This window comes from Vipera berus (genome assembly GCF_964194415.1).
Source record: "Vipera berus genome assembly, chromosome: 16".
Lineage (NCBI taxonomy): Eukaryota > Metazoa > Chordata > Lepidosauria > Squamata > Viperidae > Vipera > Vipera berus.
In genome coordinates this window covers 7,163,153-7,175,154 of record NC_138219.1, presented here as the reverse complement: position 1 = coordinate 7,175,154, position 12,002 = coordinate 7,163,153, and the positions used below count along the sequence as shown (strand labels likewise).

General features: G+C 48.8%; 1 protein-coding gene across 2 annotated transcripts; it reads left to right on the top strand.

Moving 5' to 3' along the window:
* Positions 1-626: 626 nt before the first annotated feature.
* SDHC (succinate dehydrogenase complex subunit C) lies at positions 627-8,208 on the top strand. Of its 2 annotated transcripts, XM_081340901.1 has the most exons (6): positions 627-670; positions 1,759-1,818; positions 2,791-2,892; positions 4,449-4,510; positions 5,930-6,093; positions 7,628-8,208. In XM_081340901.1, exons 1-6 carry the CDS (start codon positions 651-653, stop codon positions 7,730-7,732), a joined length of 513 nt encoding a protein of 170 aa, XP_081197027.1. In that variant the 5' UTR covers positions 627-650; the 3' UTR covers positions 7,733-8,208. The 2 variants fall into 2 exon arrangements, with proteins under 2 accessions (XP_081197027.1, XP_081197028.1); XM_081340902.1 differs by lacking the exon at positions 627-670 and having other exon boundaries at positions 1,759-1,886.
* Positions 8,209-12,002: the final 3,794 nt, after the last annotated feature.

The window sequence follows — 12,002 nt, the reverse complement described above, 5'->3', positions numbered from 1 at the left end:
ACCCTTCTCTTCATTAAACTAGACCTTCCCAATTCCAGCAACCGTTCCTTGTATGTTTTAGCCTCCGGTCCCCTGACCATCTTTGTTGCTCTTCTCTGCACCCTTTCTAGAGTCTCAACATCTTTTTTACATCGTGGTGAGCAAAACTGGAGACAAGTGTTCCAAGGGTGGGCTTACCACGGCCTTGTAAAGTGGTATTAACACTTCAGGTGACCTTGATTCTCTCCCTCTCTTAATGCAACCTAGCACTGTGTTGGCTTTTTGGGCAGCTGCAGCACAGGGCTCACAGGGCTGGCTCCTAGCTAAGGGATCGTCCACTAGGACTCCGAGATCCCTTGCACAGGTGCTACTACTGAGCAAGGTGCCATCCATCCTATACCTGGGCGTTTGTTTTTTCTTGCCTGAATGTAGAACCTTGCTAGTCATCTAGTCCAACCCCCTACACCGCCCCCCCATCGGACTACACCCCCCATCCCCGGGTAGGAGAGATGGGCACTGTAGTCTGGAAGGGCAACCTGCTCCCTCCTTCCCGCCCGCACGTGCTGAAGCCCGGCTCCTTCCGGCTTCCGCCCTTCCCGGCCTCCGGCGACGGAAGTCGGGCAGTGACGTCACCGCGCGCAGCGTCCCGATCTCAGCGCTTCCCGGCCAAGATGGCGGCGTCCGTCTTGAGGTGACCGCGGAGGAAAAAAAAAAGGGTGGGGGGGAAGTTCCCGCGGTGGGTCCGGCTCGTGTGGAAGGGCTTTCCGCCTCCCCGGAGTGGGGAAACACGCGTGTTCGGGGCTGGGAAAGCGGATCCTGAGGCGCTGGGAGGCTGCGGGGTGACCTCGAGGGCGCCCCGGCTGCGGGGGGCGGATTCCCTCGTGCACAAAGACACGTGTTTCGCCCTCCTCCCTACCCCGCTCGTGCCCTCGAACCGTCCGTCCCCCTTCCTCCCTGCTGGGGTGGGAAGGGGTCGGACTGCACAACCCATCATGCCCGGCTAGCTCGCCAGGCGGGCTGGACCCGCACCTCCCATGCAAGCCGGGGACGATGGGCACTGTAACCCGACCCTTCCAGAGCTGCGCCTTGCGAAAGGGAGCGAGCTCAGACCCGGGATCTGCAAAACAAACAAGCAAACAAAAAAAAGAGTGTACACGTGTCTATGTGCATGTCTGAGTGTGCCCCGCGGACACAGCGCCCTCTGTTGGTGATGGCTAGTATTAACAGCATATCTGAGCGAGAGTCTGGCCGGATTCGTTTGAAATCTGGGCCTGAACCAGGGGATCAGAGCCGGCGTAAGGAAAGTGTCAGAATAGGATTGTGGAGACCCGGGTTCGAGTCCCCCCTCGGCCACAGAAGCTCCCTTGCTGTCCCTTGGCAAAATATCACGTGGGCCTTCAAGAAAAACCTGACCCTAACCCTGCGAGGTAGGCTGATACCCAGCAGGGGGTCTTCCAACTTGACTCTTGGGCAGGGGTCTTCAAACTTGGCCCTTTTATGACTTGTGGACTTCAACTCCCAGAATTCCTCAGCCAGGCATGCTGGCTGAGGAATTCTGGGAGTTGAAGTCCACAAGTCATAAAAGGGCCAAGTTTGAAGATCCCTGCCCTTGGGTGACTGGTGGACTTCAACTCCCAGAATTCCCCAGCCAGGCACGCCGGCTGAGGAATTCTGGGAGTTGAAGTCCACCAGTCATCCAAGGGCCAAGTTGGAAGACCCCTGGCCTAAAAAGAACAAACTCCTGCCTATAAGTCTTGTAAATTTTTTTGGCTGTTTCAGATTAGCAAGTCGGCGCTGCCTCTGCCTACGCCTCAGCCCGGGCCGGTCCTCCATGCCACAGTAAGTTTCTGATGCTATTGAAGAAGAAAAAAAAAGTTATCGCTTACCGCTTTCTTAAGTCTTTGCATGTAAGGAAAGATTTTTTTAAAAAAAATAGCCGCAGTGGAATATACCATTTGTATAGTAAATTTGATTTTTTGGTGAAGCCCCCCCCCTCTCTCAGTCAATAGATTTACGGTTTAGGGCAGGGGTCTGCAAATTTAGCCCTTTTGTGACTTGTGGATTTCGACTCCCAGAATTCCTCAGCCAAGTTTGAAGACCCCTGGTTTACTCCCTTTTTACGTAAGTGTGGAAAAAAAAGGTCATAAAGGGTCACTTTTTTCAGCGCTGTTGTAACTCAAGATCCTTGGTGGAGCAGTGGGCTAATGCCTCCTTAAGTAACACCAGCTGCCTGCCATTAGTGCAGGTTCGAGTCCCACCAGGCTCAAGGTTGACTCAGCCTTCCATCCTTCCGAGGTAGGTAAAATGAGGACCCAGATTGTTGGGGGCAATTAAGCTGACTTTGTAATAATGCCGCTTGGGGGTGTGTATGAAAGCCCTAATAAGCAGGCATATACATAGAATGAAGGCTATTGCTAAGCACATTGATTTGTGCTTCTTAAGATTGTAAGCCACCCTGAGTCTTCGGAGAAGGGCGGGATATAAATGGGATTTTAAAAAAAAAGTGGTTGTAAGTTGAGACACAATGGAGCCCAACATTTCTGTTGCTAAGTGAGACAGTTATGGGAACCTCAGCCTTCTTGCCACCGTGGTTCAGTGAAACATTGCAGCCGTTAAGTTCGTAACCTTGTTGTAAAGTGAAGCTGGCTTCCCCATTGGCTTGGCTTGTCGGAAGATGATCACGTGACCCCAGGAAACCGTCGCAAAGTACACGCCAGTTGCCAAGCGTCCAAATTTTGATGGACTTACCTGTATGCATTATTGGGTGTTTGGGGCCTGCCTCCTAACACATTCTCCGTGGCTTTGTTCCAGTGTGGTCCCCATGGGGACGACCGCGAAGGAAGAAATGGCTAGGTTTTGGGAGAAGAACACCAAATCTCAGCGCCCCTTGTCCCCACATATCACCATTTATGGGTAAGACACATCTTTAATTTTTGGGCGTTTGATAATTGCAGGTGCCCCTGCAAGGTAGGCTGGATTGAAAGGACAAGAAAGGAGAAGTTTTGAGGTGTCCTTGGTGCTCTCTTGAGTTGGGTTGTTTCTTACGGACCTTTCATGACCTAACTAGGTAACGTCATCAGGGGGATTTGCCTTCGGCAAGCAAGCTACTTGTATATGAACAGAGAGTAAACCCCACTCCCCTCTAGCACCGATGATGTTACCTAGCTGGGTCGTGAAACGTCTGCAAAGAGCCTTTGAGCCAAGCTCAAAGACCCCCACATTCCTTCTCCTCCTTTTTCCCTCTCTCTTTTCTTTCTCCTCCCTTCTACAAACTTAATTCCCTTCTAGCACCGATGATATTACATAGTTGGGTCATGAAATGTCTGCAAGAAAACCACCAAGCTCAGAGAACACCAAGGATCTCACATTCCTCCTCCTCCTCCTCCTCCTCCTCCTCCTCCTCCTCCTCCTCCTCCTTGTAAACCTCAATCCCTTCTAACTGAAGATGTTACCTCGTTGGGTCATGAAACGTCTCCAAGAAAACCACCCAGCTCAGAGAGCACCAAGGATCCCACAGTCACAATCCTCCTCCTCCTCCATCCTTCTACCATTGATGATGTTTCTTAGTTGGGCATTGAAATGTTTGCCAGAAAACCACCAAGCTCAAAAGCCCCCTGGGTTGAAATGTCCTACTCCACCCCCAGCCACCCATAGCACTGAACAGGTTTTCTTTCAGTCGTAAGCCGAGGATTACTTGCACCTCAGTTTGCCTGCACTTAGCTGCTCCCTGGGGGGGGGGGGAAATGCCATCCCAAGCTTTTGCCACTGACAGCCAAGCTCAAAATCTTGGCTCCTTTCTCTTTAAGGAACCGGTTCCTCTGCTGCCCATCGAGGAGAATTTCCCCTCCCCCCCACCTCCGGTCATCTAATTCCTCGGCCACCTCCAGAGATTCCAGTGTTCCTTCTCTTGTTCGCTCTGGTGGGATTCCTCAAATAATTCGGAGTGGGGAGCAGATCAAAAGAGCTGGAACAGTTTGGCCTGGCCTGGCCTGAGCTCGGTGCTCGGGACACAGAAGAGCAGAATAACAAAAGAGTAGGAAGGGACCCTGGAGGTCTTCTAGTCCAACCCCCTGTGCGAGGAGACCCTATACCGTTTCAGACAAAAGGATGTCCAATCTCTTCTCCGGTGTTGGGGAAGGAAGGAAGGAAGAAAGGAAGGAAGGAAGGAAGGAAGGAAGGAAGGAAGGAAGGAAGGAAAAAAGAAGAGCAGAATAATAGAGGGGTCTTTGAAGTCTTCTAATCCAACCCCTCGCTCAAGTAGGAGACCGTGTACCATTCCAGACAAGGGGTTGGACAATCTCTCCTGAAAAACCTCCAGGGTTGGAGCCCCCACAACTTCTGGAGGCAAGCTGTTCCACAGGTTAATTGTTCTAACAACGATTCATGGGTCTCTCTCCTTTGCTCCTTTCTTTCCCCTTAATAAATGTCAGCGCTGTCATTTACAGTATCCCCCCTTTCCTTCCTTTTAGGTGGTCCCTGCCGATGTCAATGTCCATCATTCACCGCGGGACCGGTGTGGGAATGAGTTTTGGTGCGTCACAATTTCTCAATCTTTTCCCTGATTGACAAGGAATGTTTCCCGCGAGGAGCGGGAAACCTCTGTGAGTTATTGTATCACCTAACGTCATCATCAGTCTTAGGTGATACCATAACTCCCAGGGCACCTGGGCTGATCTCATGGCAGCCACATCAGAAGCAGTTGGTGGGGGGGTTTGATGCTGAATTATAACATCTGTCCCATTGCAATTCTATGCCTTCATTTTATCATGGTTTTATCTTAATATTTTATCTCCTATAGCATAGTCCACATATATTTTTGATAAGAGATAAATTAGATAGATAGATATAATGATAGAGATGATAGATATATAGAAATGATAAGAGATGATGGAGATAATGATTGATAGATAATGATAGATGATTGATAGATAATGATAGATAAAAGATAGATAGATCAGAGATGGATAGCTGGATGGATGATAAAGGTATTAGAGAAGATGGATGAATGGATGGATGGATATATATACACACACACACATATATATACACACACACATACGTGTATGTGTATAGATATAGATAGATATATTTATTTTATTTTATTGAATTTGTATACCGCCCTATTCCCGTAGGACTCAGGGCAGTTTACAGGGCAGTTAAAACCATGAAATACAAAAATTAAAATCAATTAAAACAATTAAATTCAAGCCCCAAGAGTAAATCTAAACCCCCCCTCTCTCTCTCTATATATATATATATGTATATGTGTATATATATATATATATATATATATATAGAGAGAGAGAGAGAGAGAGAGATTTTAGCTGACGGTTGATTTAAACGAAATTTGCAGGATCCGCTCTGGGTTGGTCACTGGGACTAAAGGTTTTGTCTTCCGAGCTTTTGAACCCGTGCTCGAACCCCTCCTTGGGGACAGAGAGACGTTCCCTGAGATCGACCCAGACTGGATCCTGCAACATCATCCCGGGAAACGTATATTTGCCTCCATCCATAAACTAAGGGTCATCCTCGACTTAAGAACAGTTAACGACTGTCCAAAGTTACAACAGCCCTGAAAAAAAGTGACTTAGGACCGTTTTTCACACTTATGCCTCCCCCACCACGGTCCCAGGATCAAAACTCAAGACACTGGCAACTGACTTACGTTGACGACGGTCGCCGTGTCTCCCGGGAGGTCATGCGATCCCCTTTTGCGACCTTCTGACAAGCAAAGTCAAGGGGTGGGGTGGGGGTTAGGGTTTGGGTTAACCCTAACCCTAACCGGACTCATTTAACAACCATGTTGCTAACTGAGCAACTGCAGTGATCCCCTTAACAACTGTGGTGAGAAAAGTCATACAGTGGGGCAAAACGAGAGATTATGGGCTGAAGTGTCATAATTCGAGGACTCCCTTCATTGTGTGTCCTGCTGGATGTGTTTCCTCACCAGGTGTGTCGCTCTTCGCCTTAAGTGCCTTGGCTCTTCCCGGACAGTTTTCTGACTACCTGGACATGATCAGGTCACTCAGCCTGGCGCCTGCTCTGATTTACTCAGCCAAGTTTGCTTTGGCCCTACCCATAACCTACCACACCTGGAACGGGATTCGGCATCTGGTAAGCAGCCACTATTACTGTTTGTATGTCAGCCTTGCAGGGCCGATGAGGTGAGTTAATCCTACTTCATGGTGACACTCCATTGACGGAATCTTGCCCCGGTGAATGTACGGAGACAATTCTGAAATAAACCTCCGTTTGGTTATCAGTGACAGACACGCACAGATATGGAACTTTTATTACACGCCTTAGAAAGCTACAACATTAAATTACTTTAAATCACCATTGAGACTGAGGCACTGGTTAGAATAGAATAGAATAGAATAGAATAGAATAGAATAGAATAGAATAGAATAGAATAGAATAGAATAGAATAGAATAGAATAGAATAGAATAGAATAGAATAGAATAGAATAGAATAGAATAGAATAATGGAATGAAGAATAGAAGAGAATAGAGTAGAATAATGGAATGAAGAATAGAAGAGAAGAGAAGAATATAGATTAGATAATAGAATAGAATAATGGAATGAAGAATAGGATAGGATGGGATGGGATGGAATGGAATGGAATGGAATGGAATAGAATAGAATAGAATAGAATAGAATAGAATAGAATAGAATAGAATAGAATAGAATAGAATAATGGAATGAAGAATAGAAGAGAAGAGAAGAATATAGATTAGATAATAGAATAGAATAATGGAATGAAGAATAGGATAGGATAGGATAGAAGAGAATAGGATAGAATAGAATAGAATAGAATAGAATAGAATAGAATAGAATAGAATAGAATAGAATAGAATAGAATAGAAATAAGAGCTGGAAGGGACCGTGGAGGTCTTCTAGTCCAGCCCCCCACTCAAGAAGAACCTATAGCATCTCAGACAAGTGACTGTCCAGTCTCTTCTTAAAAACCTCCAGTGATGGAGCCCCCCCGATTCCTGGAGGCAACTTCTGTTCCACTGGTTGATTGTCCTCACTGTCTGGAAGTTTCTCCTTAATTCTTTAATTCCCCTTAATAATGCTCGCCCGCACACTGCTAGATGCACCCGGGAACTTTTGAAGCCGTTCCGTTGGGATGTTTTTGATCTCACCCACCCACCCCAGAGCCCAGATTTGGGCTGCGACGACGACTAAGGAATTTCAAACCTCGTTAAGATGTTATGACCGGTGCCTCAATTTGAACGGCGGCGATGTCAAAAAGCCAGATAATGTAGCTTTCTAACGTGTGTAATGAAAGTTCCGTATCGGCCATCGGTGTCCATCACCAATAACCAAACGGGTTTATTTCCGAATTGCCCTCGTATAATTCTGACCCCCCCCCGTCTCTTTTACAGCCTGAGAAATTAGGGAGGGTCCTTCGGACTTTCCCCCCTCTGCCTAGTATCAACTGGGGGCTGATCTGATCTGACTCCTCCCTCTGCAGCCCTTCTCCCCCCAATGTTCCAAAGTCTTTCCCACATGCCATTCCATCACAGCTAGTCCTTGACTTAACCACAGCTCGTTTAGTGACGGTTTGAGGTAGCTGTGGCCACCCACCGGGTTATCTTCTAGTTCCTCGTGTTGTGACGTCCTTGTCTCCCTCTTTTGTAGGCCTGGGACATGGGCGTGGGTTTCAAGATACCCCAGTTGTACCAGTCTGGAGTTCTCGTCCTCGTCCTGACGATTCTCTCTTCCCTTGGGATCGCAGCCATGTGAAGAGAATTAAGAGGCACAGCCTCTCTGCACGCTCCCCGACTTTCTCACTTTTGCCCCCTTCCGCACCCACAGAGTTGGCACAACGGGGGACTTCTGCCCCATTTGCTAATTAGGAAAATAGCAGGTGAGGGCGGAAGGGCCGACATCAGCGAAATTCACATTATTGCCCAGTTGTAATCAGAAAGGAGACAGTTCTACTTGGATCTTTGTAGGGATTTCTCTCCTTTTATTTTTATTTCCCCCCCCCCGCCATTTCTTTTCATTGCGAGAAGACACAATTTTGCCCCAGGGGCTCTTGGGGGGGGTCCCTCCCCCAGCCTAAAAATCCCACCGCTCGAAAGGCGGCTAGGCTAAGAAGCTGACGGTTCTCCCACGGTGGCGAAGGCCAACCGTTCGCTCTCAAGAACAATCCTTTCCTTTGAAAGAACCACAGGGTATGCGTGCACACGGGCGTGGGTGCAACACATTTCAGGAAACACAACACCGTCCATTGACAGCAAGCCGACACGAAGAGGCACACAGCTGAAGGGGACACCTCCAGTCTGGCTGATGTTTTTTTCCAAGTGGGCCTGTGGATCCTGGTGCGTGTGTGTGTGCGTGTGTGTGTGTGTGTGTGTGGAGGGGACACGGAGGCAGGCCGAAATCTTGCAAAGTTTTCTCTATCCCATTTGCAGGAGGAGGAAGGGGGAAAAAAAAAACAACCAGTCCTATCTTTGCATTAAACTTTTGGGGAAGCCAAATTTTCTGGCCTGGCCTGGCCTGGCTGGATTCATCGTCCAGTTAATTGTTCGCTTGCTTTTGAGCCAAGGAAAGATTTTCAGCCTTTCCTCTCCACCCCCCTCCTCCAAAAAAAATAAAAATGAAACCCACCCGTTCATCTTCTGTAAATAGTCTTATTTTGCTTTTCCATTCGTGAATGATGAGAGGCTGACAGCCCCCTCGCCAGAATGAAATTTTTCCTCCTGGTGGCGGCGGTGGGTGGGGTGGGTGGGTTTGCCCGATGAGGATTTTCCGGTTAATAATAAAAACATTGCAAAATAAACTCGTGCGCTTGCATTTGTGGTTTGAAACGGGAGAGGACCTTTTCAGATGTCAACTAGCCGTCAAAACGGACCAGTTTAGCACCCCCTCCCAAAATACGGACTTTGACTCCTTCCTTCCTTTCCCAGCTGTTATTTATTAATTAAATTTCTTGGCCACCCATCCTACCACAGGGTGACCTTGGACAGGCTTATAATATTAAAAAAGATTTTTTTAAAAAAATGCAATACCGCAAAAATACAATACAGGTAGTCCGAGATGTTTTGCTAAAGCGAGCTTTTGCCCCATTTAACAATCCTCCTTTCTAACTATTGTTAAGGGAATCGCTGCAAATTTTTAAATTGGCACCACCGTATCACGAACTTAACTGCAGTGATTTGCTGAACAACTGCGGCAAGAAAGCTCGTTTAGCGAGTGTCTCGCTTAGCGATAGAAATGTTGTGCTCAAGGACCAGATTAGAAGGATGCTGAAGGCTTGTTAGGCAGCAATTTGCTTGCAAACCATAAAAGCAGATTTTATTTGGGGGGGGGGGCGAGGAGGAGACTCAAGCAGTTTTGTAATGAATTGTTCACCAATTAAAAACAAGAATAAATGTAATTACGTGCCCTCAGGTCGTTTTCCTAGCCTGCCCCATGGACGAAATGTTTTCTCCCAGCCCTAGATTTAGCTTCCATCCAGCCGAAAACCATTTTTTTTAAAAAACAAAAACACACGCTTTTGATTGTCGAAATGCTTCTCGGGGAGCACAAGCTGATTTTTTTGTCTTCTGTTCCGCAAATTACGTGTCTCTTCGCTGCTAGCGGCCCGGCTTATTCTGCACCAGGCAATTGTTTGGTGTCTTGGGTTTTTAAATCTTTTGATCTAGGTGCACGGAGTATTTGCAAAGCCGAAAAGCCGGGTCCTACTCAAATGGGTTCCCTTGAAGCTCCCAAAATTAATTGCCTTCTTTCTGCCTCCTCGCGGTTCCGCAAATGCACACTCTTTCGTTAAATAATTCTCTTTTTTAAAAAAATCAAGGGTGCTGTTATCGCCACCTCTGCCTTCCAATTCCTGCAGCTTATTGCTTTTTGTAATAAAATCCCGCACGTGTTTTTAAAAAGGGGAGACTTTAAAACACGGAGCCTAAAATTCCCCCTCCCCCCCCCGTTTTAATGCTGCTGCAGGAGAATTCATTCAGATGGAAACGCGGAATGCACCACCACGATTGGGACTAGGATTTCCATTGCTAAGGTGGTGGTGAAGTGGTTTTACGTCCAATTTTAAACTTTTCTCACCGTGGTCGTTAAGGGAAACACTGCAGTTGTTCGGCGGATCACACGGTCATTAAGTAAAACCAGTTCCCCCACTGCTTGCTGGGACGACGTAAGCCCGGGAGGCTGCTACAGTCATAAGTACACGCCAGTCGCCAAGTGGCTGAATTGTGATCATGTGACTAGGGAGGCTGCAGAGGTCATACGTGCGAGGACTGCTCATAAATCTCCTTTTTTAGTGTCCTAACTTTGAATGGTTGATAAAACAATGGTTGTAACCGGTGCCAGTTGTGGTCGTAACCTTGAGGACGACCTGTATCTTAAGTAACGCTCAGGATACATTGTCACTGGCTTAAATGAAGATACCACCCCCCATCCCCACCCTTTCCGGCCAGGAAAAACAGCTGGAAATTCAGTGTCCAATTAGCTTTATTAATTATTAGCAAAACAACCCCTCCGGTGTTAACGGACCCCCTTCAGTTGTTGAGCCACCCCTGTGATTTTGGTTTTCTTCCGAACCCTTGCACTCGTGTTGGTATCCCACAAATAGTTTTCTCTCTCTCTCTCTCTCTCTCTCTCTTACACACACACAAAGACACACACACAGTGCTCAGACACAAACGGAGAATCGGGGTGTGGGGGATGGAAGAATGGATCTGAACCGGGACGCGTGGGGAAAAAAAAAAGGAAAAACACAGGGGGAAAAAAAGCTTTTAAAGACTGGTGCTTTCCACTTTTTTTTAAAGCATTGGTAATTGATTTTTTTTTGTTTTGTTTTGTTGTGTTTTATTAAATCTGGCCTCCCGGGAAGATTTATGTGGAGGAAAGGGGTCTGGACGCGGTCCTTTCGGTCGCCGTCTTCGGCGTCTCCAACCCCTGCCTGCTTTTCGTGAGCGGCCGACTGGAGGGCAGAACCTCCGGCGAACGGTCACCCCGGGGGTTGACCTCCAGTGACCCCGGTCGGGGGTTCCCCTCCAGAGACCCCGGACGGCAAGGAGAGAGACCCCGAGAGTTGACCTCCAGTGACCCCGGGCGAGGGTTGACCTCCAGAGACCCCGGACGGCAAGAAGACAAAGGCTCCGGGGCCCCCAAGCCTTTGGGCCTTGCTTCTCGGGACCGGGCTTTCCTGGATGGAGGGGCCTCGGCGGAGATCGTCCTCCTCGGGGTGGGCTCCCGCGAGCTGGGGCGGCTGGGGGTGGGCGGCTGGGGGCTGGTGTCCTTCAGACGCAGATCCATGCAACCCGGCTGGCGGGAAAGCGGGACATCATCGTCCGCTCTCTCCTTCGGCGGCTTGGCATCCAATTCGGGGGCTTCCAGGGCGTCCGGCCCACCGGCGTCTCTCAGCCGGAGGTCCATGCTGCCGGGCTGGCGAGACAGCGGGCCACTGGGGGTAGCGCCTAGCCGGGACCCAAGGGTTTCTCGAGCTGGCATCTTCCCACTTGAGGGTGGTCGCTCGGCGCTTTTACCGGGGGTCCGGCTGTGCTTAGAGACGGCTTCCTTGGGCACGGAGGGCTGCCGGGGGGGGAAAGAGAACCATGAAGGGTGCTTCCTATAGAAGGGGGTTCGTTTACTCCTCCTTAGCCTCCCCTCCTCCTCCTCCTCCTCGTGCTCCTCCTCTTCGCCAACCCCTCTCCCTTCAAGCACTGATGATGTTACGTAGTTGGGTAATGGGACGTCTGCAAGGAGATCAAGCTCAAAGCACCAAGGGTCCCACAGTTGTCGTCTTCTTCTTCCTCCTCCTCCTCCTCTTCTCCTCCTCCTCCCCCTCCTCCTTTCCACAAAGCCCTTTCCCTTCTACACTGTTGATGTTAGCTAGTTAGGTCATGAAACGTCTGCAAGAAAACCGCCAAGCTCAGAGGGCACAAGGACCCCACAGTCCTCCTCCTTTTCTCCTCCTCTTCCTCCTCCTCCTCCTCCTCCTCCTCTTCTCCCCCTCCCTTTCCACAAACCCCTTTCCCTTCTACGTGAAGCGTCTGCA

Excerpts from the sequence above, each read along its gene's own strand:
- SDHC (XM_081340901.1), top strand. The coding sequence starts at position 651 with ATGGCGGCGTCCGTCTTGAG. Across the intron at positions 671-1,758 it reads ATGGCGGCGTCCGTCTTGAG|ATTAGCAAGTCGGCGCTGCC; the intron begins GTGACCGCGGAG and ends TGGCTGTTTCAG. Across the intron at positions 2,893-4,448 it reads CCACATATCACCATTTATGG|GTGGTCCCTGCCGATGTCAA; the intron begins GTAAGACACATC and ends CCTTCCTTTTAG.